The sequence below is a fragment of the Leptinotarsa decemlineata genome, unplaced genomic scaffold (assembly GCF_025532065.1).
Source record: "Leptinotarsa decemlineata unplaced genomic scaffold, Ldec_3_MD MMD2_tig00026328_RagTag_RagTag, whole genome shotgun sequence".
Taxonomy (NCBI): Eukaryota; Metazoa; Arthropoda; class Insecta; order Coleoptera; family Chrysomelidae; genus Leptinotarsa; species Leptinotarsa decemlineata.
In genome coordinates this window covers 29,477,359-29,504,488 of record NW_027412688.1, presented here as the reverse complement: position 1 = coordinate 29,504,488, position 27,130 = coordinate 29,477,359, and the positions used below count along the sequence as shown (strand labels likewise).

The 27,130-nt window shown below is 35.5% G+C and overlaps 1 protein-coding gene across 1 annotated transcript in view; it reads left to right on the top strand.

Annotated features, from left to right (window-relative positions):
- Positions 1 to 27,130, top strand: part of beat-IIIc (beaten path IIIc) — a 685,766-nt gene that overhangs the window by 636,258 nt on the left and 22,378 nt on the right. The window contains exon 5 of the mRNA XM_023158843.2: positions 6,176 to 6,397. Within this exon, the coding sequence (XP_023014611.1) occupies positions 6,176 to 6,397 (222 nt within the window). The remainder of the gene's footprint in view (positions 1 to 6,175; positions 6,398 to 27,130) is intronic.

Here is a 27,130-nt window from a genome sequence, read left to right as displayed (position 1 = left end):
TTTCAACACCTCGACACGTGTTTCAAGAGGAACATTGAACTGAGTTTGATCTCTTTTGAAGATGATCACTTGGTGATCGAAACACGTGTCGAGGTGTTAAAAATAATGTATGACTGCGGAGCCCTAGGAACAGAAGATTGTCCTTGTGGGTAATGAATCATTGATACGACTAATACGAATTTCTATGTAATATTTGGCAATGGAAAAATATTCCACCGAATATCTAGATAAAAGAATCAAAGAGTCAAACACTTGCTTCGAAGAGTGAGAAAAGCACAAATAAAAACATTCTGCTGTGCATTTCCTGTGAAACTGTTTTTTATTTGATATTAGCAGAAGTGGAATATTCAGTCATCAGTTCGTTACGAAATGTGGGATTTTTTTTTTGAAATTTTTATAGTCTTATACTGATTTAATATATATACTATAACTGAAGTTGAAAACAACCGCTAGACGCACCGTTCATGATGAAAATATTCAGAGGTACATATCATTGTAGTTCATATAAACCATATTCATTTAAAAATCTGCGTTAACTCGAACCACCTGAATTTTCAATATTTGCCTTGGAATATGTTTTTTTTATGATGGAATTTGTTTAGTTGGAATTGAAAGTTCTGCAGCTGTTGTTTGTTTCCATTTCATCCACAAATATTTTTTGTCATAATGAAAAATCCCATTTCACCAGAAAATATTTTACAGTTTTTTCACTATATCGATTTCAATGTTGGTTGAATTTACTCGAATGTATTCATGTGCATGAAAAGTTCGCATTGATATTGAAAAACTGAAAGAGAGGTATTGGAACTGACTCATTCGTTATTCAACAAACTCAACGTAGGTATTTTCACTATTGATTATGGAGTTATGGAGTTATTCATAATCAATGCAAAGTTTGTTGTTGTTGAATTTTCCTAATTGTCTCTGTTTGTGTCCGTATTTGAATTAAAATTTTGAATAAATGGCAACTGACTTCTATTGAGCATTCTATAAACACCCTCTCGCTTTCTTACGTATTGTTCCACAGTATATAGTGTATGGCTTTCCTCTTATTTTAATCATATTCACTTCATCTTCCAGTGGATTACCTGGCTCCCGCTGAAATACAATACAATACAATTTCCGAAATGCAGTTGATTAGTGAAAACTACTCCAGTGCTCATAGACACTTGCTTTCAATTATCTCAAGCAGTTCATTCATAGAATATGTCTTGCTAGATATTTTCTCTTCAGTGTGTTCCACATCGATTTTTTCCATAATCTTTATCTAGGAATAATAACAATAAATCGGTTTATTGATAGTACAAAAAAACAGCACAAAAATACGTTTGGAAATGAAAATAAGTTACAGGAGGTTCTGGTACTCATTGGCGAAGTCTAGCTCAAAGCTACTCTAACTCAACCAACAAACACCACTCCATAATGCACGCGACCATACAGAAATAAAAAGACAATCAACAGTGATGCTACCACAAAATAAGAAACATAAACAGAAATGATAATTCGTAATTACCCTCTGTAGAGGGTTGATAAATAATTTAATTTAATTAATCTGTTGTTTATTAATTTGTCCAATGATCAAAAGTTGACATTATGAGTATCATAGATATAATTTTTATATTTGTATTTGAATTTTCTGATATTGAATCTCTTCAATTGCTCGGGCAATGAATTATAGAGTTTTACAGTACCATAAAAAATTTCTCTGGAAGTGTGAAGTGAAGTGAATCATACGGTTTTTCAAATTGAGCCAGCAGGAGGTTTTAGAGGCTTCAGAAATTGAATCATACTTACGATGTCCATAAATTAGGCGGCAACAAAAATTTTGCACCTTCTTTATTCTTTTTTTGTCTGAATCATATGAGTATGGCCCATATATGAAGTCACAGTAGTTGAAATGGCTCAGCACCAACCTATCACAGAGCATTCTTTTTAGAGTTTGGCTCAAAATAAAACGATTACAGTATAACAGTTTCAATGACATATAGGTCAGCATTTTTCATTAAATTTTCAACATGACTAGTGAATCTAAGATCAGTGTCAAGCATCACCCCTAAGTTTCTAGCTGTATTGACAGGAATCACGATAGTATGATCTAGTTCTAAATGGAAATGATTTTCTGCAAATTAACGATTCTTCTGCGATTCAAAAGGCATCATCATTGTTTCATTACGATTAACTTTCAAATCATGTTCACTTGATATCCCATTGATCAAATCGAGATCAGTATCGAAGAGATTTTGTGTCTCAGCATACTCATCGATTTTAAAGTGTATATATAACTGTATTTATTTTATTTCTTGATGGACGAGATAATGTCAGTAGTATAAATGATGAACAATAAAGTTCACAAAATGGAACCCTGTAGTACTGCTGATAAAATATCAAGAGGTAAGGAGCGACGACCATCAACAACAACTTTTTGAGATCGAACAAGTAAATAAGACCAGATGAGAAATTAGGCAGCACTATCAACCAATATTTGAGTTTCATGCAAATTAGCCCATGATAGATGGTATCGAATGCTTTCAAAAAATCTGGTAGAACCAGAGTGCTTATCATTCCCTTATCAAATCCTTCAACAAAGTACATTAATTTGTAAATAAACAACTCTTTCAAAAATTTTACTCATGGTTGGGAGGATAATGATAGATCTGAGATCAGAATAACTAGCTGGATCATTATTCTTTGGAATAGGTTTCCTAACGGCAAATTTCCACAGGTCTGGAAAATATGAACGTTCAAAACAACAATTGATGATATGTGTGATATATTTATCTATAAACAGGCTACAAAGCTTCAACAATCTGATTGAAATATCATAAACCCCTGAAGCTTGACTTTTGATATCATTCGGGATTTCATGAATAGTTTTTTCAGTAGCTTGAAATCGCACACAATATGTCTTGATTTATCATTTTTTCTACCATCTAAAAACTCATTTGTCACCTTTTTGATTCATTAGAACGAAATAATACGTATTCTCATCAGCTGAAAGGAAATGATTCGATATGAGACATTTATGAAGTTCAGTGTTTCACTATATATTTCAGTCATCTTAGCCAATAACTAACGTCATGAAGGTGGCGATCATGTTAACATAATTTATAAATCAGTTTTATGATCATCTCATCACCAACGTATTTGCTCAGAACTATTTCGAACTATTTACAGACGTCACATGAAAACCATCATATATTGCAACAACAATATATGATGGTTTTCATGTTTCAGTCATATTTTGCAACAACAATGTTTTCCACTTAACTTCCTCTCCAAAATACCCTTCACACACATATCAGTAATTAACTTATTATTGACTTTCTTCGCGCTCCTCATTTCTCTGTGAATTGGGTATTGAATCAAGTTTATTTTTCCTATGTGTTTTTCTGATACTGAGTATTCACCTGAATTATTATATATACAGGGTGTCCCATATAAAACTACGCGGGCAAATGTCTAAAAAATAAAAAAGAATATCGTTATTTCGTGAGAGCAGATAATTTTGGTGTGAGAGGATCCTTTTATTCACGTAGAGATCCAGCACTAGGCGTCATCCGTTGGGACGTGGCGACATCGACGCCATTTTTTGCAAATGATAACCCAGTACCTATTTTCAATTGGTTTTTGAATTCTGCATTGAATTTTGAATTCAGCCATATAGCACACTTGTAGTTTTCCTTGAGTTCTGATGAAAAAAGACAATTTTATTGCGTATTATAAACAGGGTCATGAATAAGTCAAAATAAATGCAATAATGTATTTATCGATCTGTCAGAAGACCTGTCCGTTTTGACGAAAGTGTATTTTTTGTATTGGTTTTTCGTAAAATTAAAAAATGGTTCAATTTTCAAATGCAGAAAAGTTGGATATTATATGTATTTATGTCGAAGCAAGAAGGAATTCAAAAGAAGCAGTGAGAATATACGCTAATCGATATCCTGACAGAAAATTACCGTCAGACAAAACATTCGCTGGCTTAGCCAAATGTTTGGCACGAAATGGATATTTTAATGAACCAAAGCGAAAAAACCAAAAAACGGCTACTGATGAGAATCACAGTGTTGCAGTGCTAAGTCAAATGGTGTTGGAACCATATAGTTCTATCAGATAAGTAGCAATGCATTGTAACATTTCGAAATCGTCAATACAACGTATTTTGTCAAAAAACAAATTCCATCCATACAAAATACATTTGGTTCAAGGACTACATCCAGGTAATAATCTTCATGTTACATTTTTGATAACTGAAATATATTTCCATATTCAGGAGATGCTGATAGAAGATTGAACTTCATTGCATGGTTGTCCACCCGTATTCATAATGATGATCAGTTTCTGAAAAAAATATTATCCGTTTTAAAAATCTCTTTCAAAATATGTTTTTCCGTTAATCAGCTGTAGCCCCCATACGAACGACAACTCTCAGAAGTTGAGAGACTTGTGCAAGCTAAGGACTAAAGAGGTCTCACCTTTCAACATGTGATTCCTAACACGGTGATGTGATGGAGTGATGAAAGCCATTTCCATAACAACGGTATAATAAACGAACATAATTGTCACTATTGGTTTGACGTGAACCCTCATTAGGTACAAGAAACGAGATTTCAATCTGTGTGTGGGGTGAATGTTTGGTGAGTAATCATTGATGGTTATTTGATAGGACCTCATTTTTTCGAAGGAATTCTCAATGGGGATAGTTACTTGGTTTTTCTACAACATGTGTTGGCGAATCTCTTGGAGAATTTACCAATACAAACTCGACTGAATATGTTGTTTCAACAATATGGGACACCTCCACATAATAATAGAATAGTTATCCAATATTTGGATGATACTTTTAATGAGAAATGGATTGGAAATAAGGATCCAATACCATGGCCAGATCGAAGTCCAGATATTATTCCACTAGATTTCTTCTTGTGGGGATATATCAAAGACTTAGTTTATATGCGACGTCCAAAAAATGTAGAGGATTTGAAAAATAGTATTACAAATGTTTGTGCTTCCATTACGCGAGAGACGCTTTTAGCTGAGACGAATCGGGAATTACTAAAAAGATGCAATATGTGTATTCTACGTAAAGAAAGGCAGTACGAACACTTACTGAAATGATTCTTGTTATCACTAATTGATTTTGTTATCATCATGTTAGTCGAGTTATGGCCAAAGTAACACATTTTTTGGTAATTTGAAACATTCATTTCAATTTGTACAGAAATACGCAACTAGATGAAATTGAACAGAATGAAATCATAACTGATGGATTCATTTTATTAAACTCGTATTATTGCATTCATTTTGACTTATTCATGGCCCTCTTTATGATATGCAATGAAATTGCCTTTTTTTCAGTATTCAAGGAAAACTACAAGTGTGCTATATAGCTGAATTCAGAATTCATTGCAGAATCCAAAAACGAATCAGAAAATCTAGGTTACTGTTTAAAAAAATTGGCGTCGGTGTCGCGACGCCCTAATGAGTGGCGCCCATTCCTGGATCTCTTCGCAAATGAGTGGACCCTTTGACATCGAAATCATCTGCCTTCACGAAATATGAATATTCTCCGTCATTTTTCAGATATTTGCATTATACAGGAGACATCCTGTATAATGATGATTATCAGTATTATAACGTTTGTTTGAAGGTGGTTGACAATGTTTCGTGGTGTATTTCTTCGGACTTGTCTACTATAATATAAATTGATTTGATAACCCTGAAAAAAAATAAAAAAGATTAACCGAAAATAACAATTTCATTAAACAGTAAACTGAAATTACAAAGAAATAACATACAACAACAACTGAGCCAGCAAAAAGCTGAGCCAAGTTATGTCACATATGTTGCTGACATAACTTGGTTTGAGATCTTTCAATTTTTATTTTTTAATTTTTTGTTAATGATATTTTTAATTTTTCCAAATTTTTCAACTTTTATTATTATTTCAATTTTTATTTGTTTGGTTGTTGTTGTATGTCATTTCTTTGTAATTGCAGTTTTTTGTTTAATAAAATTGTTATTTTCGGTTAATCTTTTTTGACATTTTTTCAGGGTTATCGAATCAATTTATATTATATTAGACAATGGAAGTCCGAACTGATGAAATATCACTATTATAGTTATTATTATTATCATCATCACTTTTTTTGACACCGGTCAATTTGATATGTTTCAGGTCGAGAAGGTCTCGAGTCGTCCGTTTTGGGTCTGGAATTCATTGTGAGGCACAAGCATTTCAAGAAAGGCAACATGAAGTTGAAATGCCTCGCGACTATCGCCTCCCTCTATCTAGTTAGCAATGAAGAAAGCGTGGAGGGGGAACGGCCGCTAAAAGCGGCTGTTTTGGAGAGCCGCGGAACTGCCGCCCCTTCGGGCTCCCGAGCGGATCGGGTTCAAGGTAAATAGACTTTGTAACGATGTTCGGTTTGCCATGGTTTGTTCAAATATTTCCAGAGAACTAATGAGGAAGCATATTTGATGAAAACATACAAAAAAACATTGCATTTTCCTTCGAGATATCATTATTTCATAAATACTTCCAATATCTCACGTTGGTTTCGAGTCTAAGGACATAGCCTATCACGTCAATGACCAGCATTCAATTCTCCGATCTTTTTTAAATTCCCAATGACGTGTGCTGAGACATCACAAAGGTGTGGAGAGCCGGAAAAAGTGACAGGTTAAGGAAATCGCGCCACGTGACTGGATGGTCTGTCTCGTTGAGGGATACGCCTGGTCGTCTATTTGAGTTATTTATGTCCACAGAAAATTCAAATCTCCCGCCACGATGTTCTGAGATGTAGAAGCGTGTGCCCTGATTAGCTGGCAAGCTGCGTTACAATTTGGGGACGCTTCGTGACTATTTGGTACACTCCGATTGGTTCACCGCTTGGTGACAATTTGGTGTACTCTGGTTGACTGGGTGATCTGTCTGCCTTGTATGGCGAGCTAAGAGGCAACCTGGCTGGTGTGATGACGTCACAGTCTGCCTGAATAAGAGTTACACCTACTCATCTCTCCGCATAAAATTCAATAGCGTAAATTTCTGCTTGAAATACAGTCGCATAGTTTCCTAGGCAGGTTGATATCTCTGTCCTGGGTCTGCGATCAAAAAGACCTGCACCAAAACCGTTGCAGGTGTTTTCGACCCATCTGTGAACCAACAACTAGCTGCTTTTAATATTTCCTTTTCACAGAGGATCCAGTCCTCTCTACTTTAGAAAGTACTTCATAAGACAGTGCTTAGTTGACAGTTGGAGGCATAAGAGGTCATTTCCAGAATTTTGTGACTCCCAGTGTCAACCAACAGTCTGCTGCACTCTGCTTCAAATTGATTTGTGCGATTGGCAAATGCACAAGTCTATATGCAGTCCATCTACCCTCTCTTCCCAGAAAATGTGGAGAGGAGGGAGATCTAGATCTGGTACAAGTTATAAAAGTAATTCTTCGAAATCAATTTTAATGTATATTTCACCTATTTTATGTATTGATTCGTGTTTTTTTTTTAAGTTTTCAGTTCCTATTTCAACAGAGTGACGATCAAAATCACAATAGACATTCATAAATTCAATGATTTTCTCACCAATTACATGAGAGCCACAAACCTTATAGCCTGCTTTTAAGGAGACAATGAGTAACTTCCTAGTTGCATCACCAAGCCTTCAAGCCTGCTATCAATCAAATCAATCAATCAGTCAAACTGTACTTTATTGTCCAAGAATAATTATTCTTATTGACAAAGTGAGTAGATAACAATGAAGTGGATATCCACTGTACCCAATACATATGATGTATAATTATATATACAGTGCTAGTCAAAAGTCCCCTCCCCCCCTCGTATCTTTGGAACGGGTATACTTATAATAATGAAATTTGGAGGGTGGAAATAAACGGATGTAGGCTTCTCAACTGGTCATAACAGGTGACGCAATAGTCATAAATGACGTCACAAGGCCACTGTGACCAAAAATTTTAAATGGGTCCCGATGGCAAGTGATAGCTCGTTTGAAAGGTATTGAAAATACCTATTCAGTCATACCAATTTTGTTTGGGTTTCGGCTGATTTTGATTGATAAATTGAAGAAATACGAAAATTATTGTTTCGCATTTAATTAATAAAGATTTTAAAGTACGCCTCTGGTTCATTGTCAAAAAGGTTGACGTGTTTGAATTATCTACTTGTCAAAAGTGTTTATACCTTGAAAATTTACCTAAGCTATTGTTTAACGAGATGTTTAAGTGTTTACATAGGCAAAATGGTACGTACTGTAGCCGACAAAGTAGCAGCTATCTTAATAATTGGTGAATGTAGAAACAATTTCCATGCAGCGGAACGACTGTTTAATGAGAGGTTTCCCGATCGCCCTATATCGAGGGTTTATTTGAGGGAGCTTCTTCGGAAGTTTGAAGCATCAGGTAGTGTTCAAGATGCCAAACGATCTGGTCGACCAACAATTAGTGATGACAAAAAAATTGACATACTTGGAGAAATGGTAGTGAACCCTACTTCTTCCACAGCCCAAGTTGCGTCTATCTGTGAAGTCAGTCAAAGGACAGTACATAGGGTGTTGGCTAAAAACAAATTTGGTGCACCAACTTTCAGATGATGACCCCGACCGAAGACTAGAATTCTGTGAAACTATGTCCGATAAAATGAACCAACAACCAGGCTACATACATACAGACAATTTGTTTTAGTGACGAAAGTACTTTCTTTCTCAATGGAAATGTTAACACTGAAAATGTGAGGTATTGGAGTGACACAAATCCTCACATCTTTCGTGAAAAACATACTCAATTTCCAGAAAAAGTAAATGTTTGGGCAGGTATTTTGGGAAACCACATAGTTGGGCCTCTTTTTCTCAATGCTAACTTAACCGGTGAATTGTATCTGGAGATGTTACAAACTGATATTGAGGCGTTAATTCTTGAAATTCTAGAAGATAATCCAGATGAATTCGACAACTTGGAAATAACGTTTCAACAAGATGGTGCTCCTGCACACTATTACGGTGCAGTAAGACGTTACCTAGATGAAGAATATCGTGGTAGATGGATTGGACGACGAGGCCAGCTCGGTCACCGGACCTTACACCATTAGATTTTTTTCTATGGGGGTACTTGAAATCTATGGTTTACGCTACAGCACCTGACAGTATTGCCATTCTGAAACAACGAATTGTTGAAGAATGTAGGGCAATTTCCGCTGACACACTGGGACGTGTACGACAAGAGTTCAGCAATAGGATGCATTACTGCCAGGAAGTAGATGGAGCACATTTTGAACACGTATTATAAGAACTGGTTCTTAAATCTTTATTAATTAAATGCGAAACTATAATTTTCGTATTTCTTCAATTTATCAATCAAAATCAGCCGAAACCCAAACAAAATTGGTATGACTGAATAGGTATTTTCAATACCTTTCAAACGAGCTGTCACTTGCCATAGGGTCCCATTTAAAATTTTTGGTCACAGTGGCCTTGTGACGTCATTTATGACTATTGCGTCACCTGTTATGACCAGTTAAGAAGCCTACATCCCTTTATTTCCACACTCCAAATTTCATTATTATAAGTATACCCGTTCAAAAGATACGAGGGGGGGAGGGGACTTTTGACTAGCACTGTATATATATATATATATATATATATATATATATATATATATACAAATAGAGATTTTATCGAGTGTGCATGATATAAATCAAAAATTAAACAATTTGTGGACACAACACTCAAAAAAGGGGGACAAACCGCGGACACGTGTTTCTGGCTATTGGTCTCATCAGCGCGGTGCAGCCAAGTGTATATATATATATATATATATATATATAAATAAAATTTCCATATAAATAAACACAACCATGACAAATAGAATGATGACATTCTATGATTGTGCAAGAGTTGAAGATATTACAGGGAGGAGAATTGATGCTGGTGAGTCATTTTTTTTCTTCCTTATAAATTCATCTCGAAATCTGGAAAATATTTTGTGACAGTTGCTGAGAGTTACTGTCATTTAGATGTCATCCATCTGCTCAGGTTCGGATATTTTAGCTGGAACTGGAAGGTCTATCATGGCAGAGTTTTTCGGTTTCTCGGTTTTGTTAGTGACACTGACTAAACCCAATGTTACACATATTTTCGGCATGGATACACTCACTTCAGAATCATGCGTCATCTAGGCATTTCTCACCTCCACACGTGGTGGTATTTTACCGCCCCTTGCTACGGCAACGCTGCTGAGGCATTGTAAATGCTTCGACTACAAAATATAAATTTTCCAAACGTATTCCAAAATCACTTTATTGTGAGATTTTCACTAGATTGTTTTACAAAAACGCAACACGTGTTTCGCCATACAATGGCTTCATCTGGCGTGTCTTTCAACTAATTCTACACATTCAATACTAAATATATATATAGTTTATGGAGTACCTGAAATCAAAGTACCTGTGAACGAAGTACCTGAATTTTAAGTAGCTGATATTTTACCTGAGTTTCTAACGAATTAAATTACCTGCACTTATGTTCCATTTTCACATTTGAAAAAATATATTCAGTAACGGAGAGTTATTGAGTTCTAATTGATCATTCAGTAAATTACCCGAATTCCTGAATCTACTGATTTCTAAACATTCTAGATGATTAAGTTTCAAACTCTTCTCTTCTAAATGTAACCCTCGTACTCATGATTGAACTCATGTCCTTCTGCTAAAAGATGGTTTGCAAATGTGGAATTGGTCTTTCTATTGACAAAACTTCTCCTATGTTCTTTAATTCGTTGGAAAAATGTTCTTCCTGTTTGGCCAATATACAGTTTTGGACAAGAGCCACAAGTCAGCTCAGCTTATATACTCCTGATCTATCCGACACCAAAGTTTTGTCCTTATTGTTTTTAATAAATTTACTTAGGTTATTATTCGTTCTATAAGCTACGTTTACGCCTTCTTTCTTCAAAAAACGGGCAATATTCCTGTTTGGTTCCCCCACAATGTCTTATAACTAACGTTATCGCCTCTTGAATATGGGTAGACCAGATCCATGGCTTGCTTTTGTCGTTTTTTGGAAAGAATGGAGCTTACAATATCTACCTTATAACCGTTATTAATCGCGATTTGTTTGATCAAATTCAGCTCTTTCTGGAAATCCCTATCAGACAGTGGAATATTCAATAATCTGTGAAGCATACTATTGAATGCAGCAACTTTATGCTGGTACGGGTGTGTGGAGGAATTATATATGATAATGTCCGTGTACGATGGTTTGTGGAAAATTGCAAACTCATGTTTATTGTTATTTTTCGTAATGGTTAAGTCCAGGTAATTTATTGAATTATTTACCTCCCTCTCAGTGGTGAATTTTATTAACGGGTGGATGGAATTGGCATATTCAATGAACTTGCCTAATTGCCTATCTGTACCAGTAAAACATACTAAGATATCATCTACGTATCTGTACCAGTACAAAAAATTGTTGGCTAACTGATTATTATGGATTTCATACTCTATGTTATCCATGAAAATTTCCGCCAGTAAGGGACTCAAAGGATTCCCCATTATTAGTCCTTCATTGCATGAAAAGAATTCTCCGTCAAACTGGAAATAATTTTGAGACACACAAATGGTGAGTAAATCAACAATCTCCTGTTTTATCAGTGGATTCACGTGGTTTTTGTCTAAGAGACACTCCACTAATCCAATTGTTTCAGTTGGCGGGATACTGGGAAATAAATTTTGGACATCGAACGATATTAATTTTGAGTTATCTGGGAGGATTACGTCTTTAATATTATCCACTAATTGATAAGAATTATTTATACTAAATTTAGGCTTGAAATTGGTATAGGTTTGGATCAATGTAATCAGGATTTCTGAGATTTTAATAGTAGGTGCCGTTACGAACGATACCACTGGTCTAATCGGGAAATTGGTTTTATGTAATTTAATAAGAGAATACAGTTTTGGTGGTTGTGGATTCATGATCAATGCTCTACATTTATCCTTTCCATTCACAACCACTTCTATTGTTTTGAGAGTTTCCTTAACCTTTTTCTAGTACATAGTTGTCGGATCCTTCCTCAGAATCTCGTAGCTTCCTGAATTAAGGAAATCTAGAGTTTTTTCTATGTAGTCCTTTTTATTTAATGCAATAACCGTTCGACCTTTATCTGCTCTTGTAAAAATCACTTCATTATCTTTAAGTTTTTGCTTAATTGATTTTGCAATTTTACTTTCTCTATCAGACTGAATTTGATCAACCGGTTCAGATTTCAAAATTTTTGCCGCAACATGTTTATTATAACTACAGGTACCTCTCAGAGCCAGCTCTGTTTCTATACCTAAACATTCTATAGTCGTAGAATTAATATATGGTTTTATGTTATGACTGTGACCTTTTTCTAATAATCTCGTTTCCTTCAATGCAAATTTTGTGTCGGATAGATTTACAAATCTGTCGAAAAACTTATGATTAGAATAGTTTTCCAAACTTTGGGCCTGTTTCTCGATGAGTTTAAACTGAATCAATCGTTTCCAAATTTCAAAAGCTATCTACTGCACTCATCTCAACAGATGAATTTTGAGAGGTGGGTTTCAATCCACATTTCTAATTGAAGAATATCAAGCTAGAGCTATTTTGTAGTTGTGGTTTACCATTTGCTTTTTTTGGTAACGAGTATTTCTATTCAAGAACCTCCGTTGGTTGCAAATTTGATAGTTAGTGCTTTCCAACCTTGTGTTTGGGAATAGAAAAAGAGTTTATGATCATTTGTAAACAAAAAGCTGGTCGATGTTTTTGATATCATCAATTCAATTACATTATCAAACGTGCTATGTCTTCTATTGTCAAGTCATTCAAATTTTCGTATTCAATGTTAGTTTTGTATGAGTATCTTCGAAGTTAGTACCACGAGAGAATACACTTGAACTTAGCTCATTCTCAAAGACAGTGAACAGGCAGTGTAAATATTATTGATGTTATGGAAATTTAGATTTTTCATTCAACATACATTATTGTTCTAACAATTGTCTTAAAAAGTAGTTGGTTTTTTGCCAATATTACGACCTTTATTGAATTTTTTCTCAGGGCTCGGAATGAAGAATAAAAGTATTTTTTAAACATCAGCCATGATGTTTCACGAATGGCATTGGAATTTATCCAACAGGCGTCAGTGCAGGAATCTTCACAGAAAATTCCATACCAATTGGCAATACAACTGAAAGAGTTGACCTTCAATTTTGGAACGGGCACACTTGCAGACCGATTTCGGGCTCATTAGCCACTCGTTAGTGCAATATAGTGGCCATCATCAACCTAAAGTCAATGATATTCCATAATTAAAAATCGGAATTCCTTCAGAGTATTTCATTCTTCTTCATAAGTTAGAGCGAACAACAAAATGTTACTCCATCTAGTGAACGAGGTATTAACCAACTGCATATCCGAAATTTGCCCGATTCCTCTGAATAAGGAAGAGAAACTTTTTTATTAATCAGTGGGTAATGCTTGAAGACAGTCAGTGAACAAATCTGAAGAAATAAACTTTAAATGTTCAAGCAAGTTTCGGATATACCTACACAGTAGGTTGAGAATGGACTGACGCCTATCAGAAAACAACTATTCCACTGACTAATACCATGAACGGCGTTGGATTATATTCGGCAGGCGTCAGTGCAGGAATCCTCACAGAAAATTTCCTGCATATGAAATTGGCAATACAACTGAAAGAGTCGACCTACAATTTTGAAACGGGCACACTTGCAGACAGTGCAAGATAGTGACCATCATCGACCTAAAGTCAATGATATTCCATAATTGAGAATCGAAATTCTTTCAGAGAATTTCATTCCTCGTCTTAAGTTGGAGCGAACTTCTTCCAAAATTCTAATGAGTAATCGTGAACTTTATGCAGGAATATATATGCCAATATGTTGTTCAAGTAGAGACTGTTGTGATATTTTTTGCACTAATAAATTTTTTCCACTCCCCTACTATTTATCAAACTCTTCCATCGGAATTTTTCCAGTATCCAACGATAAATAAGAGAAAAGAAAAAAAGTTCGAGTCAACATTTTTATGGTTTCTCGGTATAGACGACAACAATCCAGGAACAAAAGGTACAATAATATTGGATGGGAAAATACAAAGCTTTTGTGTTCCACGTTGAAAATAAAAACCCAGCAGGCTTCATTGACTGAGAGTGAACATTTATTTCTTTGTCCCTGGAATCCACAAGTCCGAACTGCAGATAAACAAACTTTGTTCTGTACGTTTTATTAGAGGGCTCAGCATCCAACTTTATTTGTCTTGAGAACTAAATACGTGTACCTACCTACGTCCGAGGTAGTTCGAAAGATCTAGTTCATGACGGCCAGGCTTTACTAAATTATATTGATGAACTGTATCGAAATGAAAAACATTAAAAATGGTTCATTAGAAATGGTTTCAACAAAAATGGGATGATTATCGAAAAAACCATTTTTTAATAATAAACAGCAAAATTTTGGTTGAAGAAAGATATAAACGATATTGATATACAGGGTATAACATGAGTACGTTAAAATATTTAAGTATCGTATTCCTGGGACAATTTAAAAAAAATCTATATAAAATTTTGTCCGTAAATGCTTCGTTTCGGAGGTACAGGTGTTTGAAAATAAGTTTTCATTTTCATGTAACGGCTGGAGGGCCCTGCGTACGCTGTCATTATATATTTCAAATTTCCTAACTTTTTTGACAGTAAACTTGTGGTCCTTTTCACGAACAGCCCAATTCCCACACCTTTTCCAAGTGATAAAAGGTGCACCATCTCAACAACTCTGGAGCTGATCGTTTTCGGGATATTCACAAATTTCTGTATAGATGCTTATTACTTAGCTCCTAGAGCGCTAAGTTAAGTTGCTGAGAACATTACAAAAACTAGGTATGAGGTGGATCTTATCAAAATGAACAAATTTTTCATTTAAGATATTTATCGAAAAATCATTCGTTTTAGAGATACAAGTTGTTGAAATTTTTCAAAGCATCATTGGTTTTTGTCGTGAATTTTTTGCAATTTCAGTTATTTCTATCTCAAAAATAAAATATTTCTTGATATACATTCCTTGAGAAAAATTTATTTATTTAGACGAGATCCACATCATAACTAGTTTTTGTGATGTTCCCAGCAACTTCACTTAGCGCCCAACGAGCTAAGTAATATGCATCGATATAGAAAATCTAAATTTTGGAAAATTGTGGAAAGTGAGGGCAATTTGAAATAAATAATGACAGTGTGCGCAGCGTCCTCTAGATGTTACATGAACATTATTAGGAAATTATGATTTCCTACGTCATAATAAACACAGGTACCAAAATTCGTGTAAATAACTTCTTTTTGAAAAATTGTTTTTGAAAAACGAACGAAAAAATTTGCATTCCAACACCTTGTTCCTCCTTAATGAAGCACGTACAGACACAAGTTCATAGAGACTTTCTTTCTTAAAATTTTCTCAGGAATACGTGTCTTGAATATGTGAAAGTATTTTTGTTACACCTGTATAATAACATGGGTTTTTGCGGCTGGAGTCACGATTGAGTCAAATCAAACTTTTCGTCTGCTACTGCGGTAGACATTATATATGCGTTAACTGCGAGGATGTAAGTTATAAATTGAAGTCTCAGCAGCGACTGATGTTGATGTAGCACTACGGAATAGCCCCAATAGACTTGTTCATAGGAAATTGAATCATATGCATTATTGGATTGAAAATTCATATATCTTCCTAGTGGTATTAGCAGTTTGAAAGATTGGACGAGGCTCTTCCTAGAACTGTACTTCTCAACTTGTCTTCAATAATATCAAACTGTATATAATATCTATGAAGTACGGGGTGACCAGACTAATAATATAATAACTGAAGACAGCTTGGACTTATTTCGAAAGGTCACTTTGAATTAAAATATAACTGATTTCCATGATTTTTTTTCTGTGTCTAGAGCATACCCCACAAGAGAGCTTATGTGATACTGTTTCTGTTTTCAATTTGTTCCGTTTCATTCCTCATAGTATGCCTCTGTACGACGAGATTTCATCACAGATTTCTACAAATCCGTCTTGCTAGAATTTATCAGTCATTTCTTCTTCATGATTCAATTTTTTTTTCACTAATTTTCCACTACTACTTGATCATGCTCACACTTTCAGAAGATCTGCTGGATGGTTAGATTTCCAAACTTTTCATCGCCAAAAGACTCTTTGAACAACTTATCAATACTTGTGTCACGAAAGTATGCTTAAGGGAACTTTCAGTGATGAACCGTGATTCTTTATAACTTGTGATCAATCTGTCACCTCTGAAAATATAGCTTGCCGACAGTATCATAAAAATTTCAGTTCCAAAAATGGGTTTGTTCATACAAGCAACAAATGCCAATTGAGACAAAAGTAGAGGACTATTATTGTACTGCTCACCAGTCCTTGTGCTTCTTCAATTTCTGGCTAGCGGCCGAAACCGTCAGTCAAAATTTCGGCAAATTCTGATATATCATACGCAACTGATACTATAACAACATCGAATCAGAATCAAATTCCTTCAAAAAACAAGTTGTGAGTTTTCAATCTGATTAACAAAGAAAAAGTGTTCAACATTTCTGTCGCACCCAAAAAAGTCTAAGAAAATCGTGACAGTTTTGTAAGTTGTGAGGCTTTCGCAGCTGAAGTCCACTATAGAGGTATCTTTTGTCAGGCTCAAAGAATACATATTATGGAAATTCTTCTAGTTGCTCCACTATCAGTGTGAACAATAATCATTCAGGAAGCTATAAGTTGATCAGCATATCCTTCAACATAATAACTAACGATTTGGAAAGCAAAAATCAGCAAATGTTTCCTTTTCCCTTGTCACTTCGAAATGATACAGTCGAGGAACATGCTCGACTGTATCATTTCGTATCAAAGCAAGCACTCATATGCTTGCTTTTTTCAAGGTCTTTGATCGTATGCGAGTTCACTAATGAAAAGTAAATATTCGACTTGAGTATTGTTTCTGTTTCCTGACATTGGTTTACTGATTTCACAACGTGATCAAAAAGATACCGATGATGCAGAACGCAGTGGACGTTCAAATGGAGCAGTAACACCAGAAAACGTTCTGAATGATTGAAAATTGAAGTTGCGTGAGCTATCTGAAATTGTGGAGACATCAAAAGAACGTGTGGGCTTTATATTACCTGAGCATTTGACTTTGAGGAAGCTCACTGTTGACCAAAAACAAGAAAGTCTTGATGATTCTGAGCTGTGTTTGGCCATGTTTGAACATAACAAACTGAAATTTTTGCCTTGATACGTGACAATGGATAAAACATGGAGAGCATACTGGAAAGCAAATGTGGAGAGCAACCGTCCAAAGCGCTGGAAGGCACAACAATCGGCTGGAAAGGTTATGACCTCGGTATAGAATTAGCGGTATAGAATGTTCCAACATTTATAGACTATCTTGAGAATTGGAATATCATCGATAGTGAATATTAGGTAGCGTTATTGCAGATTTGAAAGCCGAAATTGCGAAGAAACAATATTTGTCGATCAAAACAATGGCGAAACTACATAAATTGAAATTCGAATTGCACCAACATCCATAGTTTTCGTCTCCTAGCGACTAGACCTCAAAAAATGCTCGAATAAAGAGGTTATTGCTGAAACTGAGAACTGGTAGGAGATCATTGAGAAAAATGAGACATGGAACGTTTTATGTTTTTTAATCATTTTTATTTTCTCCTAACTTCACTGCAGTTCCCTCTTATAAGGACATTTTCAAACTAATACAAAAAATACAAGTGTTTTGTATTAGTTAGAAAATTTCCTCATAGGACGAAACTGCAGTAACGCTAGTTACAAATGAAAGTGGTGAAAAAATATAGGAGGTTTTATTTCTCATTTTTCATCATAGTCTACAATTTCTCAAAATGTTTTCGTTGATCCAATTAGACTTTTCGATGATATCGCCCACGTTCATGAAGCTCTATTCCTTAGTATGCCTTGAAGCTGCTCGATTCTGTCTGACAAAGACCCAAATTTTCTGTCACATTACAGTACGTGTAACGGATTGCTTGTTTGAATGTGATTGACAATGTTTCGTGGAGCATTTCATTAATTCAGACTTCTATTTTCACAAGGAAGAGAAGCCGCCACAGCACTTGTACTTCCCTACATCAGAGGATTGTCGGAAAGGATAAGAAGGATTGGGTCCAGGTATAACATCAGAACCTGTTTCAGATCTGGGAACACTATCCGTAACAGCCTCACGAAAACCAGGCCACCAAACGCGGACTACGATTCCAAGAATTGCATTTATCGGATACCCCGCGAGTGCAGAGAATCATACATCGGTGAAACTAAGAGGCCATTGAAAGTTAGTATTGCGAGCACAAGAAACACAAACAGCGAGGAGAAAGCTGTAAATCTGGAGTAGCAGAGCATATATGTCATCCAACAACGCGTTTAGCCAAGCTACTAGCGTAGAGATACGCAACGTATGGAAACCGATAAAGCGGAAGAGGGAAAAGGGGATAGGTTAAAGCCCTCGAATGACTGATAAATAGTCAGATTTCGGAGGAATATGTTCAGTTATCACCCAAAGAAGATTGTGGATACCAATAATCGAAACGTCGTGAAGTAACTTGGTTTGGAATCTTTCAATTTCTGAATTTCTTGTCAATGATTCTTCAATTTTCATCTCGTGTTAATAGTTCTTTTTTTTGTTGATGCTTGGATTTTATCTCATTGTAATTTCAGTTTTTTGCTCAGTATAATTGTTATTGGTTAGATAATCTTTTCTAATTTTTTACAGATTTTTTCAGGGATTTCGAATCAATTTATATCATATTAGACACTAATGAAAGAGATAACGGATTGATGTCTAATTTTTGTGAGATTCATAATAAACTGGACTTACACTCACCCTCCATACTCTGAACTGGAAATTATTGTTGGCGAAAAAGATGCTGAGCCAGACAAATCCAACCGATCAATACAAACAGGATTTTTTTCTACTTGAATGGAAAAAACCACTTCTTGTCCCAATATCCTCATCGATAAAAAGATAGGATCCTTCATATGAAGAAATTTCATTGGAGCAAAATAAACCAATTCGCTACAGTACTGGCATGCATTTCTCTTAAAAATTAAACGTATGCCTCACCATTTAATCGAAGAGGTAGAAAATGAGGCCCAATTGAATCATCCCCAATAACTCTGAGCTACACGTTGAGAGAAAACTGTTCTTGATGGTTAGTTTCGACAATAGCGTGAGGGTTTTCATCAGCCCATATGTGGTAATTATGAAAATTAATAATCTTGTCCCGACAAAAACTACATTCGTCTGTGAATTCTATCGTATTCAGAAAGTCACAATTTCTTCTAATCATTTACAGCATCCAATTGCAAAATTCAAGACGGTTCGGAAAGTCTCGCGGTAACAGTGCCTGTACTCGTTGCAGATGGTAAGAGTATGAGAGTTGTTCCTTTAAAATTCGAAATACCGTCATATGATAAACATTTAAATGTTCTTCAATCAAATTGTGTACTGCTTCCTCGAGCTGTGGTGTTCGTACTTCTCGATGGCGACCACAATCCTGCGTTCTTTTGTCGAATGAACCATATTCTCGTAACCGTTGATGAAGTCGAGCAAATATTCTATGTAAAGGATGCTGCCGTTGAGGATACATTTCAGCATATATTCTAGAGCCCCTAACCCATTCTTCTGCGACAGACCGTAAACGTAATGCATATCAGCCAATTCCTCATTTGTGTATTCCATTTTAATAACAAGTGAATTATTAAAGAAACAAATTAAGAACATCACAACAACACACACTTAGTATTAATTCTATTTCAAAAATTCACAAACTGACAGCAATTTAATTGTCACTATCGCTAATAGCGACCTACTAGATAGATTAGTTTCGTATTTTCGTATTTATGACGATGTATCTCTGTAATTGTTCCTAAAATAATTTTTTGCTGCGAATTGGTTTATTTTGGGCAGAAAACCGAAGAGACATTTTTTGTTAAGAATGAAACAGGCTATCGAAAATAAATTTTTAAAAGGTAAACAAAAAATAAGACAAAAAGTTACATTGGAAATAAATTTTAGGGGATGCGTTTTCCACCCCTTACACCCATGGGGTAAACGGAATAAATTACTGGCTAAGTGTCTTTTTTGTAGTAGAAAATGTCAGGTTAACTTCAATATTGTAACTTTTTCAGTGCTTGTGGAAAAAATTGTCATACAAATTTTATCTACCCCCTTTAAGGGGCTGTATTTTAACAAGGGATGCAACAATGAAATTTCTTTATATGAAAGATCCTATCTTTTTATCGATGAGGAATCACCTCGTTGAATGTTTTACACTAATTCAGTTACACCCTGTATAGAAATACCGGTAGCAAAAACGATGTGAACATTTACACGGGCATTAGTTAAATGAGTTATTGCAACAAATCAGGAAAATTACTGATCTAGGTTCCACCTTCAAAATTTTGAGTGATATTTCGATGTCATTTCCTTATGATGCTAACTTGGTTAGCTGAACACGCATTGAAAAACAGGATTATTTACTGCTGTCAGGAAACTGTTTTCGATAGCTAGAGGTTCCAATTCTAACTATCAGTTTTGCCCTAAAAATTTGGGGATCAATTCATCGACTCCGGATTCATCCGACAATATACTCTTTTCCTTTTGAAGAAAAGAGAATTGAAACTCTCTATGTTTTTTACCACTTTTATTTGTAACTAACGTTATTGTAGTTTCGTCCTATGATGACATTTTCAAACTTAAACTTTTCGTTTTCATTATTTTTGATGAACTATTTCCTATGCTTCAATTTACTTCAGATATGGAATCTTTTAGGTAGGTTTATCCAAATATGTCAGTACAATCTGACGAAATGATGTACTGAAACATAAATCCGATTAAAATATCTTGAATTCGCGTGGCACATTTTTCAAGCACTCACAGTCAACTTGTGATAAGTATATGTATTATTCCGAATAAATAACAGGATGAGTTGGAATCCATCCGACCACGACAGCATATTCCTGATTTCCTGTTCATTCAAAGTTGTGGATTTCGTTCGCCTCAGGCTATACTTCCCCCGTTCCTGGATTGACTAACAGGATGTAGAGCAGAACAGAAGAGGAAAATCTGTTACAGTAATCCAATAAACCAATTCTTTTATATTTCAGTCTTTTGAGGATGTCTCGGAAGTAAGAATGCTTGTCGATAAGCCTGGATCACATTAATCTTGTGAGGAAACTGAAAATAAAAACACTTCAATTCATTCACTGCATCGACTCTGATCGAATTCGTTTTCTATAGCTATTGTTCTCTATAGTTCGTTCTGTGTACTGTAATTTCGAATTTATTTCCGGATTCTTAATTTGAGTGAGTCACTGAACATGCAATAGATGAATCGATTTGTCTTATTGTCAGAGAGTAAAAAGTTTGTTCTCGCATTGAAGTTGGATTCAATCGATGAATACTTATACTACTACTGAATATTTCCATTTATTTTTTAAATGAACGGAGCAGGGCATAAACCAGTATCTGTGACCAGACTCTCTGAAACTTGATTGATAATAATGCTGAAAGGAACTGATTACTCCATCATATTTTTGTTTTCATACATCTACTGATTTATCTCCACCATACCTTTGGAATTCGAAGAATACTACTTGCCCTATATTGAAGTGATATGATGAGCTAACCATCTACAAAATTCACTACAGTTTCAACATTATTTTCGTTCAACGGATCCGGATCTGGTCCAACTTTTTAACGCTTGACTGGCACCCATAAACCAAATCAACTCATCAAATCAACACTTCGTTTCTCATGAATTCACCTCCAAATTTGCTCACTACGATTGGCATAGATGATAATTGAATTCGGGAACCGACAGGTTTTCCCACTTTCAATTAAAGAGAATCGAACAGTTATTAAAGCAGCTCATTACTCGTTCCATGCATAGCATAAAACATGAAAGTCGTATATTAGTTTGCGGCTTCTATATACGGGAATGGTCGATGTTTATCGATCGTGCGTGTTCAATAATTGAATCCCATTAGTTAATTCACAGGAAAATCATTTGCCATTCTGAGTAGTAGCAATGCTGAATGGATAACACCTATCTTATGTCGTATCATCTGTATTACCAATCCAGTTAGGTACTTCTTTGTACTGTAAACTATAAACAATTCATTCGATCTAATGCTATCCAGCAATCATGTGTTCTTTGAAAAAAGTCAAAATATGAGATTGTTTAAGAATCACTCCGAATTTGAAGCCGAACAAATATAAGATCATGGGTTGTACTCAAGCTACCTCCATCAAAAAAGATCTGAGGAAGGTAACTCAGAGGTGTCCTCAATACTGTTTTTGTGAGGTGTTCATACCTGTGTGATTTCCAAACAAGTAAGTCCTTGCATTTTGTCTAGTTCATAAATAGTGGTGACTTTTTACAGGAATCCATAATTTTTTTTGTGATGCAGTGTTTGGAATCTTTGGTGAAGTAATGGGTATAACTGGAGTTTTTTTCCCAACACCAAACCGTTACTTTAATACCCCGACATGTGTTTCGATCACCAAGTGATCATTCTCAAGATGAAGATCAAATTTTCTCTTGAAGATGATCACTTGGTGATCGAAACAGGGTCGAAGTGGTAAAATAACGGTTTGGTGTTGGCAAAAACTCCAGTAATATTTAATGCATCATTGTTCGATATACACGCAGTTTTTTCAACTTTCCTTCAAATCAATATAAGATACGAATGATCTGAATTCTGGGTCAATCAATTTGGTCACTTTTATTTCCAAATTGTTGACTTGACCTTGCTGAATATTCCCGTGTTCGCCTGTTTGAACATTCCATTGTTTCTTTGTATCACGAATGTAGGCTTTCGTTGGTAGTGTTTGGCAAATAAGTTTTCCGAAAGACTGCTACTGTTCATGTTTTCAACTTAGGAGTGAAATCCAATTCTCGTGGTATGTGCCGTGTTTGTTGGGTTTTCTCTTCTAAGACTCAAATCGTCGTTTTTCCAATGTCTGTTCTACCAGCTTTTTGAAAATATTTCTTGGTCCATCTACTGATCAGAAAAATTGATTTCAAGCTTGAACGTGATGAAGCTATGCTGTAGAAGGGTGCCGAATTTTCTCACAATGAAACAAAACAACATTGTGAAGATGTTTCAATCCGATATCAGGCATTATTTCATAGTGATAATGCTGAGTTTTTTCATATAATCATGAATGAGACATGATTCAAAGACTCCACATAGCCCCACTATGTTTCCCTCTTGGTGAATGCTACTCTAGTTGATTCCGTGAGGTTTTTGTTCAGACCTTCTATATGGGTCCATTAAGTTATGATATGCGTCTCTTCACTATATTTATTTGCTCTGCACGGTAATGACCATGTTTTCCAAATATTCCAGTAATTTGCGCCTACTATTGTATAGAATAACAGTGAGGACAAAACTCTTCCAAATAACTGTGACTCCTCGACGCCTGAATGATTGATTCCGAAGTCATAATACTCAAGGTGAGAAAAGGTTCAGACGGTACTTTACCCTCACATTTCAAGGTATTATAATTGATTTAAATATACGTAAGATATACTGCGACGAAAAAAGTCAATTATTACTATCATAATTATATCGAAAAAAGCAGCTCAATGCACTTCCTTGTTCTTGTGAGCATATTCTACTTTTTCGGTGACCCGGTATAAAGCTGTTGCTGCCGATATACCTGACCTATAAGCATATTGATCTAGATGCAGGAGTCTGAGAGACGATTTTACCAGGATGTTGAATGAAAGTGGCCCTGATCAGTTTTCTTGTTTTCATTATACAGGGTCTTTCACGACGAGCGTTCGATAGGAATATATGGAGAATGAAGCAAAATAAAAACTTGAAATTGTATGGTTTTACAAAATGGCCTTCTCGACTGAAATATTTTCAACTTCCGGTCCCTTTCCGTTATACCGGAAGTTGGGGGCAACTTCCTTATTTCATATGGACACCCTGTATTTTATTACATTTTCGAATTTCTCAGCATATTTTAGGCCCACTTTGTGTAACAATGCCTATGCCCAAATTTGTTAGTTTCCGAGATATTAATTTGTTTCTGAAAAATTTGACAGTTATAGCACCACTCCGAAAAAATCATAACTCATAGACAGTAACAGTAGATGATATGAAATTTCACAGAATCACACCTTAGGCATCAATTCATTAACAACTTCATCGAATTTTCGAAAATAATTTACAGGGTGGTCGAAATTTCCACCTAAAACATAACATCGTGAAAACTGACGAAACATTTTTTGAAATGGAAACCATGCACTATTTTTTTACTACGAAAAAAATATATCAAATTTATGACGAATATCCTACACCTAAAATACACCCCTGGCAAGATATATCCGATTTAGGGAAATATTTGAAACGTAAATCATTCGAAGCAATACCAAACCAAGAAAGCTTTGAAAACACATGAACTAATAATAACTCTGTCGTTGGTGGAAGGTAACTCAACATGAAAATGGACGGATTGAAATAAAATACTATCAGAGAGATGAATTTATGAAAGCTCTCAGAACCCTTCGAACAGATGAAGACGTCCAAAGGCGTCAGGTCTGGAGAGCGGGGAAGAAATTTAAATGATCCATTGTAGCAAAGCCACTGATCTTCGAACATCCCATTCAACAACCCAACAACGATATCAGTACTATGTGCAGGGGCTCCATCCATCTGATACCATAACTTGAAACGGTATTGTTCAGAAACATGTCTTATGGATTCACCAACCACATTCCTAATTATATGCGAATATCTATCGCTATTCAAATCCTCTTCATAAAGATATAAACATAAAATTCGGTCTTCCTTTATGGCGCAAAAAACATTAAAACTGCATGAATCCTGGAAGTTGCGCTGGCGAACTAGCTTTGGATTTTCTGCTGCCCAAAAATGACTATTATGGCGGATGTACATACCATTCTTTGCAGATTTGGCTTCATCCGTCCATAACATGTTCTTCATGATCTCAGGGTTCTTCTGTATCTTGATGAGAAACCATTCACAGAATTCCACTCGTGCAAGTAAGTCGTGAGGTTTCAGATTTTGTACTTGGTGATATTTGAAGGGACGCCACTTATGTTTGATTAAAATCCAGTTTATTGACGAACATGAAATCCTAAGTGACTTTTTTGTGTCTTTTAAATTCAGGAAATTTTCATTAGAATACCCCAAACGAGACCTTTTACACACAAATAGAAAACTACGGATACACGTCAATTATATCGCATCAAATTTTGACAAATTTTTTGTAACTTCATTTTTTTTTGAAAGCTTTCTTGGTATGGTATTGCTTCGAATGGTTTACATTTCAAATATTTCCCAAAATCAGATATATCTTGCCAGGGGTGTATTTTAGGTATAGGACATTCTTCATGAATTTGATATCTGTTTTTCGTAGTATCCAAAAATGATAGAATAGTGTATGGTTTCCTTTTGGAAAAATCGTGTTTCATCAGTTTTCTCGATGTTATGTTTTAGGTGGAAATTTCGACCACCCTGTAAATTATTTTTGAAAATTTGATGGTCCTGTTCATGACTTGATGCTTAAGGTGTAATTTTGAGAAATTCCACATTTTCAAGTGGTGCTGTAACTGTCAAATTATTCAGAAAAAAATTAATATTTCGAAAACTAACAAATTTGGGTATAGGTATTGTTATAGTACAATACAATACAAAAATGTAATGAAATATAGGGTGTTTCATTTGAAATAAGGAACTTGCCCTTAACTTCGGTATAACGGAAAAAGACCGGAAGTTAAAAATATTTTAGTTGAGGCCATTTTATAAAACTCACTCCCACGAAATTTCAATTTTTGATTTTGAATCGTTCTGCATATATTCCTAACGAACGCTCGTCGTGAGAGACCCTGTATATTCCAAAGCCAAACTTGCTCTAAGAATCAATCACAATTTTTCAAGGAAAATTCGAGTTCTTTGCGGAATGAGTTTATGGTACATTTGATCTCCATATCTACTATTTTCCTTGCTACCAGCCAATCCTCCCTAGACACCCTTTCAAGGCCCTTCACTTCTGAACCTGTTCAGTACACTTTGTGTGTGTTGCAAAACATAAACGAAACCTCAAAATCAGTACCGAAACTATAGTTATGTGAAAAATAGCATTCATTATTGATAAAAAAAATTGCATTCATCACGATGGGTTATTATCAATTATCAATGAAAATACAGATATTACACAATAACAAAATACAATATATGATATCATTCTTTATTCTTCGAAAAAAAACACAAGCACTACAGAAACATCCTTAAGACTCTCTCTCTCTCTCAAGGGCAACGAAAAAGCTGATTCATTAGCACGAGAAGGAGCACTACGATCCCCCATTGGCCCAGAACCCTTTTGCGGTACAGCAAAAGCGCTGCGGAAAACTTGTAACAGCAACTGGAAGGAAAAACAATCTCAAAAAATGGTGGAATAAGGCGCCGGGTATGAGACAGGCCAAAGAGTTCATTAAAGAGCCATCGCCAAAATTCACGGAGTACCTACTAAGTTTGAATAGGCGATCAACTAGAGTTCTGGTCAGGCTAGTGACGGGACACTGTAGACTTAACAAACACATGAACAACATCGGACTGGCAGACACAGCCCTATGCAGGCTTTGCCAAGAGGATGAGGAAACCTCCGTACATATACTATGCTATTGCGAAGGTCTGTCAAGGATAAGGTTTGCAACATTAGGGGAGGAAAAATCGCAACCCTCTCAATATATGGGGAACTTGAGGTCTGGCCTATGGAGTCTAGTTACAAGGACGGGCCTAGGCAAAGAACTCTAGAATACATGAGGGCACACATAATATATCTGCAAAGGTTGCAGTGTAGTGGCTGTTCAGCATAGAAGCCCCATATTAATCTGATATAATCTAACAAAATACAATATATGATATCATTCTTTATTCTTCGAAAAAAAAACACAAGCACTGCAGGAACATCCTTAAGGCTCTCTAGAATGTAGTTCTCCAAATGAAAGAGTTCTCGAACAGTGTACTG